Consider the following 17,540-nt stretch of genomic DNA (forward strand, 5'->3'; position numbering starts at 1 on the left):
GACTTGACAGTTAACAATCATATCAAGTTTCATCAATTTTGAAGCATTCTGAAATTTTTGCTCCTGTATCCATGGTAACATAGTAGTTCCAATGATTATCAAAATCATTCAAAACCTGTATATAGTGGACAACTATATTGCATAAAAATTTGAAGATTTTAAGTTCAAGCATACCAAAGTTATTCACCAAACCCGGAAGTTTTTGGAGCATTTTGACCTTTTTGCATTGTTTCCATGGAAACGACAGACATTTTGGAAATTCCAACGCCAAATTCCACATCTACCAAAGTTGCTCATCGTTATGCTAAAGTTTCAAAAAAATTGGAGCATTTCCATATTTTTGAAATTTTTGGTGTAGTTTCCATGGCAACATAGCAGCTCCAAAATGTGCCAAAATCATCCAAAACCAGTATATAGTGGGCACCTACATTGTATTAAAATCTAAAGATTTTAAGCTTAACCATTCTCAAATAATTCAAGGAACTCCAAAATTATATTTTTTCACCATTTTTCCGTTTCCATGGTGATGGCAGCCATTTTTTAGTTCCAAAGTTGCACAGACTCTGGGGAGTCAGGGTTCCTTGTTATAGTGCACCATCATTCGGATTGGTACTTTTGGCTCTGAGAAAGCGGGCGGACAAAATTAGGTGGAAGTATAATAATAATAATACAGAAAAAGAAACAGAGGAAAATCAATATGTCACCCGACATTGTCGATCGGGTGACATAAAAACTTGCATCGACCTATTGTGATAAGTCAATATCCAGGAACATATAAAAGAGGGGCGAAAGATACCAGAGGGACAGTCAAACTCATAAATCGAAAAAAAAAACCTGACAACGCCATGGCGAAAAATGAAAAAGACAAACAGACAAACAATAGTACACATGACACAACATAGAAAACTAAAGAATAAACAACACGAACCCCTCCAAAAACTAGGGGTGAAATCAGGTGCTCCGGAAGGGTAAGCAGATCCTGCTCCACATGTGGCACTCGTCGTGTTGCTTATATGATTATATGATTACAAATTATAACTTGTGATGTGATGGAAGATTATTTTTCGTGTTATGGTTTTACATTAGAGTCAATAGTTTTTATTCCTACATCTCTTTTTATTGATATTTCTTAAAAAAAAAACCAATAGATAATATCACATTACTATTATCCCGAAAGCTAAGACACATGACGTCGTACTTTTAAGAATATAATAATACTTGTGTAACCGTGACTGAAATCGATTATTAGACGTAATACAAATTATTGGTTTGATAAATCCGTTGCAACCTGACTGAAATAAAAATCATCACGGATAGCTGATACAGCACAATTACCATATATTGTATTGCATCTATAATGTACCTGTATTTACTTCGACAAAGAAATAGAGTATAAAAACAATATACCATTTATTGATGAAGACGACATCAATCTGGCAACATAGTTGTTTCTTACTGGGGATGATACTTCTATGTACTTGTACATTGCACCACTATAGGCATTTGATGGTCCTGTTGTAGAAGACGGAGTTCCTCCCTAAATAAAACCATACACAGTGGACTCATTATTTATCGTTGAATACCATTTTTCGTGGTTTTCGTTGATACAGGTTAACCAAGAAAAGTATTGTTCAACGAATGACAAATTTTCTATAGGTTTGTAGGCAGACCTAGACAAAACCACGAATTTAAATACCCACGAACATGCAAGTTATCCTTAATCCACGAAAATTGGTACCCATGAAAATAAAGGAATCCACAGGATATAAAACTATCATGGTTTAAACCATCTTTTGATGCTATTACTTTGTAGATGCTTTTAAAAATATTGTGACAGTTGCATAAGAGGAACACCTTTCGAACATCAGATTTATTCAGTCTGGATTTGACGGGGTTCGGATCTTACATATGAAAGAAAAGATGATTCAGGGGTTTATTAAGTACAAAATCATCTAAACCACATGATTGCATGCTATCTATAAACTGGAATTATGACTTTTTGCATATGTAAAACATAGCCTAGACCAATGACTACTACTAATACCACAAAAAGAATTTTAAATGAACAGTTTTACTTTTTTTTTTATTTAACACAAGGAATTATCCAAACTAAATACTTGTAAATAAAACAACACTAAAAGAAAGAGAACATTTACTGAACAATCAAAATGATGCTTCCAACATATTAGAAAAAATACGAACAAAATAAGTCTAAAATATATTGTATGATTCTGTTGCTTGATAAAGAGGCGACATCTACCAAATAAGCAATCAAAATCATTGAGTTGACGATAAATCGAAAACATAATGGCATCAAAAAGAAATTGACAAACATTTTTCATAACAAAACATAGAAAGTTAACGTGTTCGTTAAATGCTTAATGATGCAACATCGAATTTATTTAGAATAACAATTCTAAGAAGTGTTTCAAATTGATAATCTATTTGCAAACTGTTTAATAAGATTAAATACTACCTTTAAGGAACTGCTAAATATGACATGTTCATAATAATTAAAATGAGTTGCAATGACTTACAGAATTAGGAGTCCAATCAAAATCGTCATCAGTAGCTTCAACCAGAAAACATGAAGCACCAACCTCAAATGAACATGTTTGGCTGCCACCTGCAAAAAAAAATACAGTATATCGGGATAGAGAAAAATGAAAAACTATATAATCGCCTGATGTGAAACAAAACTATATAATCGTCTGATGTAAAACAAAAATCTAATTTTGGATGTAACACATCTTATAATTGCCCGTAAGTTTTTTTTATCAGCTCATAGACACAATTCTGTCGTGTGACCGTGACGAAAACAACGTCTTTTCCTGATTTTCTCCATAAAAATTGATTCAAATTAAATTAAGTATATTTTAAAGATGAGTGTAATATTTATCTGCGTATTTGAAATATAAACTAAAAAAAAAAATCACTTTTAATTAAACAGTAACTCGACATTTTTCATGTTAGTTCTTCATAGGTAAAATAACATTACAGTGGTTTTGCTTGACTCAATCTTGGAAGGATCTGAACTTCAAAGATCTCACCTCAACGTAGATCATCAGTAGCTGTACAAAGACAGTCAAATATCATTTATAAACATACCTGTTGGCTGAGATGTAGTTGTAGTCGGCTGGGTTATAGTTGGAGCAACTGTGTTAGTAACTACATTATAAAACATAACATTATAACGTTACATCTTCTGTAAATAGTGACGTCATCTAATGATGTTGTAGTACTTAATTGTTTTTTTTTTCTACAAAAGGTAGTAGGAAAAGTCCCGTGAGCAAAAGATTCCTTATACAATTCATTCAAGGACCATAGAGGGTTAGTAAAATCCGTAGGAGATGCGTCCTTCGGCGGCTACATATCATTGGCAATATAAACTATCTAAACCGTTGATTTTCCCGTTTGATGGTTTTACACTAGTAATTTTGGGGCCTATTATAGCTTGTTGTTCCGTTTGAGCCAAGGCTCCGTGTTAAAGGCCGTACGTTAACCTATATTGGCTTACTTTTATAAATTGTTATTTGGCTGGAGAGTTATCGCATTGACACTGACAACACATCTTTCTATAGCTATCCCTTACTCGTACATTTTTTGTTTTGTTTTGAGATTAAAGAGTAAAATTCTTACCGCAATTCCCTGGAGTAAGTGAAATATCATCGATTGCGATATCGCTTGAAAAGTCAGATCCACGAACAGCTTCAATGGAAATCTAAAATGAATTACAATTTATTATGGTTTACGGGCACAACATATTCGAACTATCAATTTGCCTTATTTTGTTCTTTATCATTTACTGCAGAAGATACATTGTTAGTTTACAAACTTAGAAATAGAACTTTTGTATAAACTTCTATTTTCTAGATAAGGAGAAGCTCTTTTTTAGTTCACCTGGCCCAAAGGGCCAAGTGAGCTTTTCTCATCACTTTGTGTCCGTCGTCCGTCGAGTTGTCAATTGCGACACTTTTGTTTCCTAGATAATATTCGACTTTATTAACAACTTTAACCAATTAACTATGTAAAGTTTGAATTTAATCCAATATATGTTTTTGTATTTTTTCAAATATAAAACAAAAATCTATATCGGGACAAGTGAGACATAAAAACGAGTGCTCTGCTTTTTTAATCAATTCTAAAATTAAGTTACTGCATTGCATTGTAGGACAATGAAAATCAAAAGTATAGTATTGCGTTAAGACTTAAAAGTTTAAAATCGCAAATACTTATGTTTTATAATTTGAAAATTAATTTTATTTCATTACATTATTTTTCAAAAATAGAGCCTCTATATGAATGCTCGTAGGCAAGGATAATATTTAACAAAAACATAAAATTAAGGCAAATAAGTATATTTGAAGTAGTAAGCACTTCGATGTTGACATGAATATAGATTATACGGTCATTTTTATGAATTACAAAACTTTGAGTTTTCGAAAAACTAAGGATTACTAATCCCAGGAGTTGATTGCCTTAGCCGTATTTGGCACACTTTTTCAGGAATTTTGGGTCCTCAATGCTCTTTAACTTTGTACCTTTTTCGGCTTTTCAACTGTTTTGATATTAGCGTCACTGATGAGTGTTGCGTAGAAGAAACGCGCGTCTGGCGTATTAAATTATAATCTTGGTACCTTTGACAACTAATTTGAATACATGAGATAAAACAGATAGAATACTCATGTTTTTGGCACCATATGAGAAATCGATCACCTTCTCAAAATGTGTACATATAATACCTCATACCTCCTTAATGTGCGGCAACATTTCTTAAAGGCCTCGCATTGTAATAAAAATGAAAAAAGGCGAATCATCAATGTATAAAATAACCATTATAGAACGTTGAACGAAATGTTTTTTTGAATTAAAACAAATAAACTCATCATAGATACTGTGATTCAAATTTTGTATATACGCCAGACGCGCGTTTCGTCTACAAAAGACTCACCAGTGACGCTCGAATCAAAAATGTTTAAAAGGCCAAATAAAGAACGAAGTTGAAGACCATTGAGGACCGAAAATTCCTAAAAGTTTTGCCAAATACAGCTAAGTTAATCTATTCCTGAGTTAGAAAAGCCTTCGTCAAAAGACTACTACTGACCTTACGACCATTCGTATCCAGTACGTCGACTTCTCCCTTTATCCAATCATTGCCCTGCTGCCCAGATCGTCTCCATATTTGAGACTTTCCTATATTTTGTCCCTCCATGTATATATTTAATGTACCTACATTAGTTCCCTTCATGTGATACCAGAATGTCATGCAGTAATCGATACCTACAAATTACAAGTGTATCAGACCATTTGACTTAGCATGAATATATCCAAATGGAAGACATCAATTGATAATAATTGCAAGGTTAAGAATGTGTTGTTGATTAGACTATGGTTTGAGACAATGGTTTATAATGTGTTTGATTTAGATGGAGAATTAAACTGAATAGTACCGTATGTCAACTGAATGTTTTGTGTCATAGAGAGTAGCGAAAAATAAAATGGATACTATGAAAAAGATTAGATTTGAGTTTATCATTATTGATAATGAAAGATGTTTTGATCAACATACAGTAGTTTCGTTACACCCTTTTTTCAGGTAAAGGTAAGGGTGTTTGGTACCAACTAGTTTAGACAATGCAACATACTGGTTGTGCCTGTATAGTATTTTGAACAATTTTAGGGCTGTTAATTTTCACGTTTTGTTTATGAATTTATACATGTAATTTCAGGGCATTTTTAGACCATAATGCACTATGGTTTTCGCTCAACACAGATGATACTGCACGATCTTTAAAAATGAGTAACACCCATATTGTAAAGCAAGATATAAAGTTAACGAAATCAAGAATACGACTGTTTCTTTCCATTCGTGTGTTGTGTTTGAACGTTTGATTTAACAATATGATAAAGGATGTTCTTCTATATAGTTAAGTATTTTTGTGATTTTACTTTTTCCAAATCGTTAAAATTGTGTTTAACTGTGCGTTGTGTTGTATTTTTTCCATACCCATTGACAAAAGGTACAGTGGAAGAGTTGAGATGTTGCAAAACATGTGTAACTCGTAGCGTTTGAGTGCCTGTCCCAAGTCATAAACCTTACATTTGCTTATAATAATTAGTTTCTATTAGAGTATGGCGTCAATTTCGCTGTTTGATAACAAATAAAATGTGGTATGATTGCAAATGAGACAACTGTATAAAAAAGACCAAATAACACAAAGATTAATAAGTATAGGTCTCCGTTCAAAGTTAAACCGCAGAGTCAGCTCCAAAGGGCCCCAAAATAACAAAAAGTAAAACAGTTCAAAGCAGAAAAATAACGGCCTATTTGTGTATAGAAAATGAAGAAAAAACAATAATGTTACACAGACAAAGTTTTTATGTAAAGGATCAATAAGTTAACTGGGTAAATTGAACAAAATCTCCGTAAAACAAAGATGTGCTATCTCATTTGAAATACCCATTTCTACAGGTACTTAACTTAGAAACCAAATATTCATATCTATTGACGAATCTAATGAAGGTTTTAAGCAATCAGTATAAGTATTCAAGTTATGCAGGTTAAATAGTGTTGTATAATTATACTAGAAGCGTCTAAATGCAGGAAGATGTCGAATCCATTACCTTTAAGAAAATCAGAAGTGTATACTATTTTTATTTTCGAATTGTTCGCCAAACATGAGTGTGACCTTCTGGCAGCTTCCTTGTAAGAGAAAGTTAATGAGGTTCATAACACTATAGGAAGAAAACTCTGTAAAAGTTACATGAACGTTTTAATCGTGTTTTCAGAAAAAGGAAATATTAAGCGGCTCATTGATCAAAATAAGTGAATTTCAAACTGCTAAATATCCAACGATTTTGTTTTAAGTGTGTAATGGAAGTTGTTTTCTTATACTTTTGTTGACGGTTTAAAGTAAGTTCTTTTTATAAAAAGAAAACGAGCCAAATTAATTTTAGTCACGGTGTTTGGTACCATTAAAAGAACTGTTTTTTTTCTAATCTTACTAGGTAATTGTAGATTAGTTGACATCACAGCTTTATCACCATTCTGTTTGTTTGATCCTGACGCCTCAATATAAACATACTGGTATCCTCTGTGAGCACTATCAGGTCCCGTTCCGCTTGATGGTGTCTTTTTCTGTTGAACAGAACCAAATGTAAAAAAATTCAAAACAGGTTATAATTTTGATTCAAAACAGTGCATTTATGGAATTTTCGTAATATGAATATCTATTCAAATTGATTTCTTGTTTGACGGTCTCCGGTTCATTCCGAAATATATGTGACGTATATAATTTTCTGACGTCAGACACGCGAATCAATGAATGTGTTTGTAGATAGATGTTTTTGTGTTCTGTTAAATTGTTCCTTTTAAAATTGTTACAAGATGATGACGGCTGTACCAATATTTTGACTATTTTATCTATTATGTCAGTTTAGTTCACGCATCATTGTAAATATAACGGAATTTGATGAGACTGTCATCAAAGTGAGAGGTTAAGCGCTAAAGACCCAGGTTTAATCCACTATTTTCTTAATTTGAAAATGCCTGTGCGAAGTCAGGAATATGACAGTTCTTGTCAATTCGTTTTTGATGTGTTTCGTCATTTGATTTTGCCATGGGAATAGGGACATTCCGATTGGATTTTCCTCTGAGTTCAGTATTTTTGTGATTTTACTTTTCCCAATTTTCATTTTATTAAATGTGTCTGTACAATAATACAAACCAGCAAATATTTCAGAGTAAACAGGATACACTACGTAAAAACAACACTCTGCTTTAAACAAGCAATTCTCTCTAACTGACATTGACAACACATTTGTAACGTTTAAAGGACATTGTTTTAAAAATCCAAAATCGCTGCTCTACTTTTAGTGTCTAATAGTAACACCACGTTTACCAATATAGGCGATATCCTCTTAGAAAACATTTTCAAAGTTAGGTAACCATGTTGAACGCATCTCCAACATCTAATTGGAAATATCAAATATAGTTATGCTTTTCTCAGTTCTTAACTTAAATATAGATATTGACACTGAGGGTCTGTTGAGAACAGAACAGAACAAAAGGATGAGTTGAGCTTCCAAATTGTGAATATTCCATTTATTTGTAGCTATATTACAATACCACCTGCAGCTCTAACAATGTGATAAAAATGGGTTTTGAAATTTTATATATACGACTTTTGATTCTGAGAGGGTAAAGTGATCTTTACTTACATTTATAAATTCCCAATTCAGCTGATGATTCGCCTCATTCTCAAAAATGCATCTTTCTCCATATTCAAACGAACACTCGATTACCGAAGAAGCTACAATTCCAATTGGTATTGTTACAAATAGCGTTGTCATTTCATGACATCACAGATTATTATTCATTCTAATGGTAAAGTTAATGTTGTATTGGCCATTTTTTTAAGCATGTATATTCAAGACCAGATTCGTGTTGCTCAGTCGTTAGTGTTATGTGTAGTGGCCTTTTTATTTGTTCGACATTTTGTCTTTGGCGTTATCTCTTGATCTCGACTGATGATATCTAAAAGTTTTATATATATCTTCCGCCTTTCGTTTCGTAGGTTCAATACGACCTTAAACAATCCATACACAGTTTTTAATAATTGTTTAACACATCACCTGTGTAATATACAAATCAAATACTGAAGAACAAATAGACCAAACAAACTGGATTCATTCCACATCTTCCTATATCTACTTATAGTAGCGGGACAATGTTTTTGGCAGTATACCACTCTTTAAGTGAGTTGGAACATGAATCCTCATGTAATATAACATACTCATTAGCTAGAACATCACAGTTTTCCCCTGATATACCTTGGTCACATGTGTGTGTGTAAGTCACATGTATTGTTAATATACTCACTAGTAAGCACATCACAGTTTGTCCCTGATATACCTTGGTTACATGTACATGTATAGCCATGGGTACCCTGAGGACTATTGCACTTTCCATATACACAAGGGCTATGGACGCATCCTAAGAAAATTAATAGTAAACTTTTAATGTATATAAAGGAAACAACTAAATCGTATCTTTTTTACACATCTGTTCATAAATAAAAAAGTCCCATTTTAGATTGAACAACTAGTAAAACATGTAATTGAACTGTAAAAGTGAAACTGAATAGATAAAAAAAAACATATGATGGTCGATAGAAAAATTATCGGTAAATCAATTTCCATGGGCAATTTTGACAAGTTTCTACTGAAGGCAATACAATATTTGATATACCAGTCGACATGCATATAAGAAATAGTTAAAGGACAAACACATGTGACTGCGATCGTATCTGCTCAGTTTAAAAGAAACACTAAGCAATATTATTTATGTTAAACAACAATGTCCTAGTTCAAAAACTTTACAATCTGTAGATATACAATTTACCTTTCCCTAGACGTACTGTTTTAATTTCGTGTTAATATATTCTGCTTGGCGATCCGCTATTACAAATTTTACGCTTTGATTCGATCCATGTAGCTTTAAAATCTAAACTAGTAAATTGACCTTGATTCAAGTTAACTACTCTATTATGCTTTATAACGGTGTGAGCGGTATGCGTACTGTTTCTATTCATCCGTCCTTTTAGGAATACTGAGGGACAATCAAAAACAAAGCTGAAGGATACTAATTAAAAAGGGAATGTTGCCAATAAAAAATTATCAAAGGTATCAGGATTGTAATTAAGTACGCCAGGCGCACGTTTCGTCTACATAAGACTCATCAGTGACGCTCATATCAAAATATTTATAAAGTCAAACAAGTACAAAGTTGAAGAGGAATTGAGAATCCAAAATTCCAAAACGTTGTACCAAATACGGCTAAGGAAATCTATGCCTGGGATAAGAAAATCTTTACTTTTTCAATAAATTTTAACTACAATCTTCATGTGATAAACAAATCCTTAAATTTTATAATTTGATGATCAATAGTTTATAATAACGAAACCCAATGTTAAATGTTCCTCAAAGATCGATATTTTTGTGAGGTTACGTTTTAATAAAAACCAGTTGATAAGATGCTTGAAAAATTAATAACATTCTCAAAACATTATTTCCAATAACAACGAAATGTGTTTAATAAATAATTTATTAAGCAGCCGTTAAGTAAACCTTCATCGACTATCGACACACAAAGCCTAAAATCGAAACGGCTCTGTAGAGATATATAAAAAATCTTTTTTTTAAGGTAATTACAAACCTTTTCCAATCGATTGAACTTTAATGGAGAATCCTGTTGCAGCCGGTTTTGTTGAGAATGTGTTACTGTCAAATATAATCATCATAGCATTGCTCAACTCATCTGGTGTACTGTCCCATATCTCTTCATCGGCAACAAAGTGTGTACCACATTTCCTGTAGTAAACAAATAATCAATGATGAAAAAAAATGTGGTGCAACACTTTAGATTTGAAAACTGCTACTTTGACATATTGGCCTTTATAAATTTTGTGTATAACAAAAACAACAACAGGCCTTTTCTGCATAAACAAATGCATAAGGAAATGCCTGTATCCAGTCAGAAATATGAAGTTATTATCCATTCGTTTGATATGTTTGAGCTGCTGATTTTGCCATTTGATCAGGGACTTTCCGCTTTGAATTTTCCTCGGAGTTCAGTATTTGTGTGACTTGACTTTTTTTTTCATGCTTATGAATTCACAACAATTTCTAAATACATAAATATATTCTCTACAGAACAAATACCCAAGAGTAACAATCCTACAGCACATTGAAATGTCTCCTTGCTTCGTTGATGATAACAGATCTGTTATATAAGCTGTTAGATCAATATCTGACAGATATCACAAAAAATTAAATCTTTATGACATTTAACTGTATTCAACAGTGCATCGATGACCGATGATCATATATAAAACAAAATTGATGTAAAAGACATATCAAGGCAGCAAAATAACAGTCATTTAATATACAATGCTAATTAATCAGAAAACCAGACGCAACTTTCAGTTTTTGGTGGGGTTCGTGTTGCTTAGTCTTTAGCTTTCTATGTTGTGTCTTTTGTATAATTATTTTTTTTTTTTTTTAGCCATGACTTTGCCTTTTTTATCCACTAGAGGCTCAAGAATTTAGATTTAATAATGACTGTAGTGTAGGGAGAAAAAATCAATTAAAAGTTTTCGGAACATTTAATATGAAGAACTGCCTAACATTATGCCAAATCTGAAGAAACTAATCGTTACCTGTATAAATATATATATACCTAAATGTTATATATATAGTTCACACTATACTGACTTCATACACAGGAGTGTGCTCCTTACGCAGAAACTGCTCCAACAAATTTATAAGATGGACAGATTAAAATTGACACTCCGTCAATTTTAAGGACACAATCACGAATTGGTTGATTCATACGATGTTTCTTTGTCCAAACTAGCTGAGGACATTTTTACCACATGTTTGATTGTTTGGCATTACTTCGTCTAATCTTTTAATTACCGAACGTGATTTATTCCCGATTGTGACTGTTTTGCTGAGGGTGAATTCGCATTGCTATAAGACGTGTTACGATACTTTTCTATCCCAAATTCATGTATTTAGTTTTGATTTTATATTGTAATTCTCATCGGATTTTGTCAAATGTCTTGACGTCTTATCTGTTATATGCATGTGTTATGGTAAAGAACTTATTCGATGCGTTTTGTTATTTGATTTTACCATGTGATTATGGACTTTCCGAATTGATTTTCCTCTAAGTTCAGTATCTTTGTAATTTTATTTTTTAATCACCGCCTTCATTTTCTAGATTTGATTTGGTTCAACGTAATGTGTACGATGTATTATGCTTGCAGTTTGATTCAGAATAAACTGAACATAGAACATATTTAATTGTCTAATTGCTACCTCAGTTTGATATTAATAAGTATTCCAATTTTCATTGTTATGAAATGTAATATCAGTATTTAGTACAAATATAATCTTAAATCAATCCTAATTCTATCTTATTTTTGATAAATAGTTTAAGTCATTCAAATGTGACGTCATTTTTGTGTGCTGTTTTAGAAATTCAAATGTGACGTCATTTTTTGTCCTTTTTTACAATTTCAAATGTGACGTCACTTCTTGCGTTGAGACCTTGACTAACTCGGGTGTGTCTATTTTTTTGTTGGATAATTTTGGTTTATGTAATGTTTCCGTTTTTTTCTCCGTTTTTTTGTGTAATTAGTTAATACTTCAGTTTTATCATGTGTATCTTTTATATAGTCATTGTATGAAATTTACTGTTTGCAAAAGTATAAATTATTCTAAATAATAAGTCTGTTCTTATCCCAAGCAGAAAACCCTAGCCGTATTTGACACATCTTTTTTGAACCTTTCCTCAGTGCTGTTCAACTTTTTTTGGCTTTCGAACTTTTGTATCTGGGTGTCAATAGTATGTCTTGTGTGGACAAAACGCACTTCTGGCGTATTAAACTTTAAACCTGGTGCCTTTTGTGAGCTATTATTTGTGTTTCTTTGTCCAATATGTTCTCATATGTATTTGTATTGTAGTCCTGTAATGTTGTGTTGTCATTTTAATGTTATTTTTAACATTGCCATTAAAGCAGAGGGATTGGCATGCCCCAAAACCAGGTTCAATCCACCATTTTTTCCTTAAAAAAAGTCCTGTACCAAGTCAGGAATATGGCCATTGTTATATTATAGTTCGTTTCTATGAGTGTAACATTTTAACGTTGTGTTTCTTTTGAGTCGTTTGTTTTCTCATATATTTGAGTTATAAGACATGTCATGGAACTTTTCTATCCCAAATTTATGTATTGAGTTACGATGTTATATTCTTTATTCTCGTCAGATTTTGTCTAATGCTTAGCTCGTTCCTGTGTGTAGTATATTTTTAATGTTGTGTCGTTGTTCTTCCTTATACTTTATGCGTTTCTTTCAGTTTAGGTAACCCGGATTTGTTTTTTTCTATCTATTTATGAGTTTGAACAGTGGTATGCTACTGTTGCCTTTATTTATGATAGTTATCAAAGGTACCAGGATTATGATTTAATACGCCAGACGCGCGTTTCGTCTGTATAAGACTCACCAGTGACGCTTATATTAAAACAGTCATAAAGCCTAACAAGTATAAAGTTGAAGATCATTGAAGATCCAAAATTCTAAAAAGTTGTGCCAAATACGGCTCAGGTGATCAATTCTGGGATAAGAAAATCCGTAGTTCTTCGAAAAATTTAAAGTTATGAAATATGTTTATATATTCTTTACAGAAAAAGCGTACCGCATTAATAATCTTCAAATTTCTAGTAAAATACTTATGCTTTACTAATTTATAGATAATGATCAATGTTAGAGAAACCATAATAGATGGTCTTTTATTGCTACAGCCTCGGTCACACCTTACCGGATAGCACGGACGGACGCCTAATGGATGAAAATAAAAGTTGTCCGCTGACAAAATTGTTTTCCGTTTGGAGTCCGTTGATGTACTGACCAATCTAAACGGACGCGTAACGAATGCATAACGGACATACACGTGACACAGTGGATGTGCAACGTCCGAGAAATGGAAACGTACCGGACAGAACGTACATCCAACGGACGAGTCCCGCATAAAACGGACACCTAACGGAAGCGTACCGGATAAAACGGATGAACAACATATACGGAAAAATTAAAGGCGACAACATTAATACATGTAAAATCGCATAAATACTCAAATTTTTTCTGTGTAACTGGTTTTGGTACGTTCTTAAAAATGCCGCCAAAGGGCAGTGTCTTGCCTAAATAAGAGCTGCTTGATTGTGAAGACGTGCCCTTACTCTGAGATCGAATATGAATAATAAGAAAACATGCCCGGTATACGTCCGGTAGAAGTCCGTTTCACATTCGTTCAACATCCGTTTTATCCGTTAAATGTCCGTTAGAAGTCCGTTGGTGAATTTATCTACCAGACCTCCAACGGATTATTAACGGACACGTAACGGATGCGAAACGGAAACGAAACAGACGAGTACAGAACGGATTAAAACAAGTTATCCGTTAAGCCTTGGTCACACCTTACCGGATAGCACGAACGGACGCCTAACGGACGAAAATAAAAGTTGTCCGTTGACAAAATTGTTATCCGTTGGGAGTCCGTTGAAGTACTGACCGAATAAAAAGGACGTGTAACGGATGCGTAACGGACATACACCGGATATGCAACGTACGAGAAACGGACACGTACCGGACAGAACGGATGTCGAACGTACATCCAACGGACGAGTAACGCATAAAACGGACACTTAACGGAAGCGTACCGGATAAAACGGATAAACAAGATATACGGAAAAATCAAAGGCGACAATAATAATACATGTAAATCGCATAAATATTGAAAATAGTTTTGTGTAACTGGTTCTCGATTGTTCTTCAAAAGCTGCCAAAGGGCAGTGTCTGGCCTAAAAAAGAGCTGCTTGATAGTGAAGACGTGCCCATACTCTAAGATCGACTATGAATAATAAGAATTCATGAACCGCAAGAAATCTGACATACCAATAATTGGCATTTCTGACGCGAAATTTTCAATTGGCAGATCCAGATCCGTTCATCATCTGTTTTATCCGTTATATGTCCGGTAGAAGTCCGTTTCTCATCCGTTCAACATCCGTTTTATCCGTTAAACGTCCGGTAGAAGTCCGTTGGTGAATTTATCTTCCAGACCTCAAATGGATGTATAACGGACACGTAACGGATACAAAACGGAAACGAAACGGACGAGTACCGTACAAAACGGACGCCCAACGGACGTTCAACGGACATGTTATCCGTTGGACGTCCGTTCAATGTTTTGAACATGCTCAAAATTTTCCACCGGACTGAACGGACGTCGACGGATAAAACGTACGCTTAACGGACATACAACGTATATGGACGGACGTCTAACGGATAAGAACGGACGTCTAACGGACATGAACGGATTGAAAAAAAGTTATCCGTTAAGCGTCCGTTCGAGCTCTCCGGTAAGGTGTGATCGAGGCATAAGGCATCCGTTTGAGCTATCCGTTAAGGTGTGAACGAGGCTTAACAGATGAGCACTTAACGTTTATCAAATAATCATGAATATAAGCTAACAAGCCCACTATACAGACATCGAATACAATTGACATATTTTGACAATAACAGAGACATTTTTTAAGACAAATCGAAGAGATCGAAATGTGGTACAAAATAATAAACTCGGATTAGAAATAATCTAATAAAATCACTTAAGCCCCAGTCCCACTAGACCACGATCGCACCACGCTCACCGCGATCTAAAATAAATTTAGATCGTGGTGAGATCGCGGTATGAGCGGCATGAAAATGTAAATTTTCGTTGCTTTCACGATGCTACTACGTCCTCTCTACGCTTCTACAAAGATCCCGCTACGATTATACCACGTTCTCACCGCGCTTATTCTGCGACCTCACTACGCTTATCAAGATCTTTCTACGCTCTTCACGCTCTCACTACGACCATACCACGAGTTATCCGATTGCAACACGATCTTACTGCGATTATTACACGTTCTTACCACGATTATACTACGTTCATAGCGCGATCTTACTACTTTCTCAGCAATAACGTCAACATCGTGATCCATATCAATACAGTTCAATTCCTTCTTTTTCTGATTAAATCGTAGATTTCTCGGAAACAATACAGTCATGCCACCAAAATCTACCAGAACACGTGGGCATAGTGGTAGGAGTTGATGTAGAGGCAGGGGGGAGCAAAGTAACGAATCCTGATCAAGCAGAGATGTCGGACCGACCAATCCAACATAAATTACAACCTATTGCTGGTCCATGAAGCTCAATGACGATATTTTAGTGAACGATAGCAGAGATGACATAGATGTATCAATATATATAGGAAGATGTGGTATGAGTGCCAATGAGACAACTCTCCATCCAAGTAACAATTTATAAAAGTAAACCATTATAGGCCAAGGTACGGCCTTCAACACGGAGCCTTGGCTCACATCAATCAGCACGTTATAAAGGACCCAAAATATTACTAGTGTTAAACCATTTAAACGGGAAAACCAACGGTCTAATCTATATAAAAACGAGAAGCATGGTTGAGCCGTTAGAGCAATGGATAATTACATTCAAACAAACAAAATCTAGGGAGCTTTTTTTTATATATTTTATGTGAAAATGACAATGAGAATGATGGTCGTAGTGTGAACGTAGTCAGGTCGTAAGAAGAGCGTGATGAGGACGGCCAGGGCGTGCTAGAATCGTACTATGGTCTTGAACAGCGTGGTATAGTCGTAGTGGAAGCGTAGTTGGGTCGCAGTGAAAACGTGATGGTCGTAGTGAGGTCGTGATAACGTCGCTGTGCGATCGTAGCGCAGTCTCTCCGAATAGAATCACGCTTTCGCTACGCTCTCGCTACGATTGTACAGCGACCTTTGCGATCTTACTACGATCTTAGTGCGCTCTCACTACGCTTCTACTACGACCTGATTTCGCCACGACCGCACCACGACTGTTTTGAACATGTTCAAAGTTGGCCACGCTCTTCACGATCTTGAAGACCTCACCACGACCGTGATACGACCTTACTGCGATCTCCACGATCGCACTACGATCATCAAAATTTGCATTTTTTTCACAGATCGTAGTGCGATCGTGGCCTAGTGGGACTAGGGTATAAGGGTTTTCTGTCCTAATGAATGATATATTTATTCCAACTGACAATAGGCACTTTTTGACCGTTCTGTCCCAATCAAAAACGCCTATACTTCTATTCTCAATACTCACTTTGGGCCTTTCTATCCCAATAAATTAAATGTTTACTCCAACTAGCAATACCCACTTAGGATCGTTCTGTCCAAATAAACATATCTATACTACAACCAACAAAACTCGAGCCTTTTTGTCCTTATGAATTATATCTTTACTCCAATCAACAATACTAAATTTGGACCTTCCTGTCCCAAGAAATCATATCTATACTCCAACCAACAATACTCAATTTGGACCTCCCTGTCACAATAAATCATATCTATACTCAAACCAACAATACTCAATTTGGACCTTCCTGTCTCAATAAATCATATCTATACTCAAACCAACAATACTCAATTTGGACCTCCCTGTCACAATAAATCATATCTATACTCAAACCAACAATACTCGCTTTGGACTTTTATGTCTAAATAAACTATACCTTTACTGCAATGAACAATACTCACTTTCGAATTTTGTGTCCAAATAAAATATACTCATACTCAAACCAACAAAATAATGAGATGTGTATGATTGCCAATAAGACAACTATCCAAAATTAAAATTAAGTGGATTTAAGCAATTACAAAATGTATAGGCAAACGTTCGGCCTTCAACAATGAGAAAAACCCATACCATATGGTCGATTTAAAAAGGCCGACACATGAAAAATATTAAATCATTCAATTGAGAAAACTAACGGCCTTTTTTATAACGAACCAGATTACGAAAAACAAATATGACAGACAAGAATTAACGACAACCACTGAACTACATGTTCCTGGCTTGGGACAGGC

The 17,540-nt window shown here is 34.4% G+C and overlaps 1 protein-coding gene across 3 annotated transcripts in view; it reads right to left on the minus strand.

The window, feature by feature from the left end:
* Positions 1-17,540, minus strand: part of LOC139499494 (MAM and LDL-receptor class A domain-containing protein 1-like) — a 56,819-nt gene that overhangs the window by 16,891 nt on the left and 22,388 nt on the right. For 2 of the 3 annotated variants that reach the window (XM_071288194.1, XM_071288195.1), the window contains exons 14-22: positions 10,217-10,371; positions 8,882-8,995; positions 8,221-8,312; positions 7,006-7,138; positions 5,105-5,280; positions 3,640-3,721; positions 3,109-3,168; positions 2,538-2,626; positions 1,408-1,537 (exon numbers count right to left, since the gene is read on the minus strand). In XM_071288194.1, the coding sequence (XP_071144295.1) occupies positions 1,408-1,537; positions 2,538-2,626; positions 3,109-3,168; positions 3,640-3,721; positions 5,105-5,280; positions 7,006-7,138; positions 8,221-8,312; positions 8,882-8,995; positions 10,217-10,371 (1,031 nt within the window). The remainder of the gene's footprint in view (positions 1-1,407; positions 1,538-2,537; positions 2,627-3,108; positions 3,169-3,639; positions 3,722-5,104; positions 5,281-7,005; positions 7,139-8,220; positions 8,313-8,881; positions 8,996-10,216; positions 10,372-17,540) is intronic. The other variant, XM_071288196.1, reaches the window with a different exon arrangement.

The sequence above is a fragment of the Mytilus edulis genome, chromosome 12, assembly GCF_963676685.1.
Source record: "Mytilus edulis chromosome 12, xbMytEdul2.2, whole genome shotgun sequence".
Classification (NCBI taxonomy): Eukaryota; Metazoa; Mollusca; class Bivalvia; order Mytilida; family Mytilidae; genus Mytilus; species Mytilus edulis.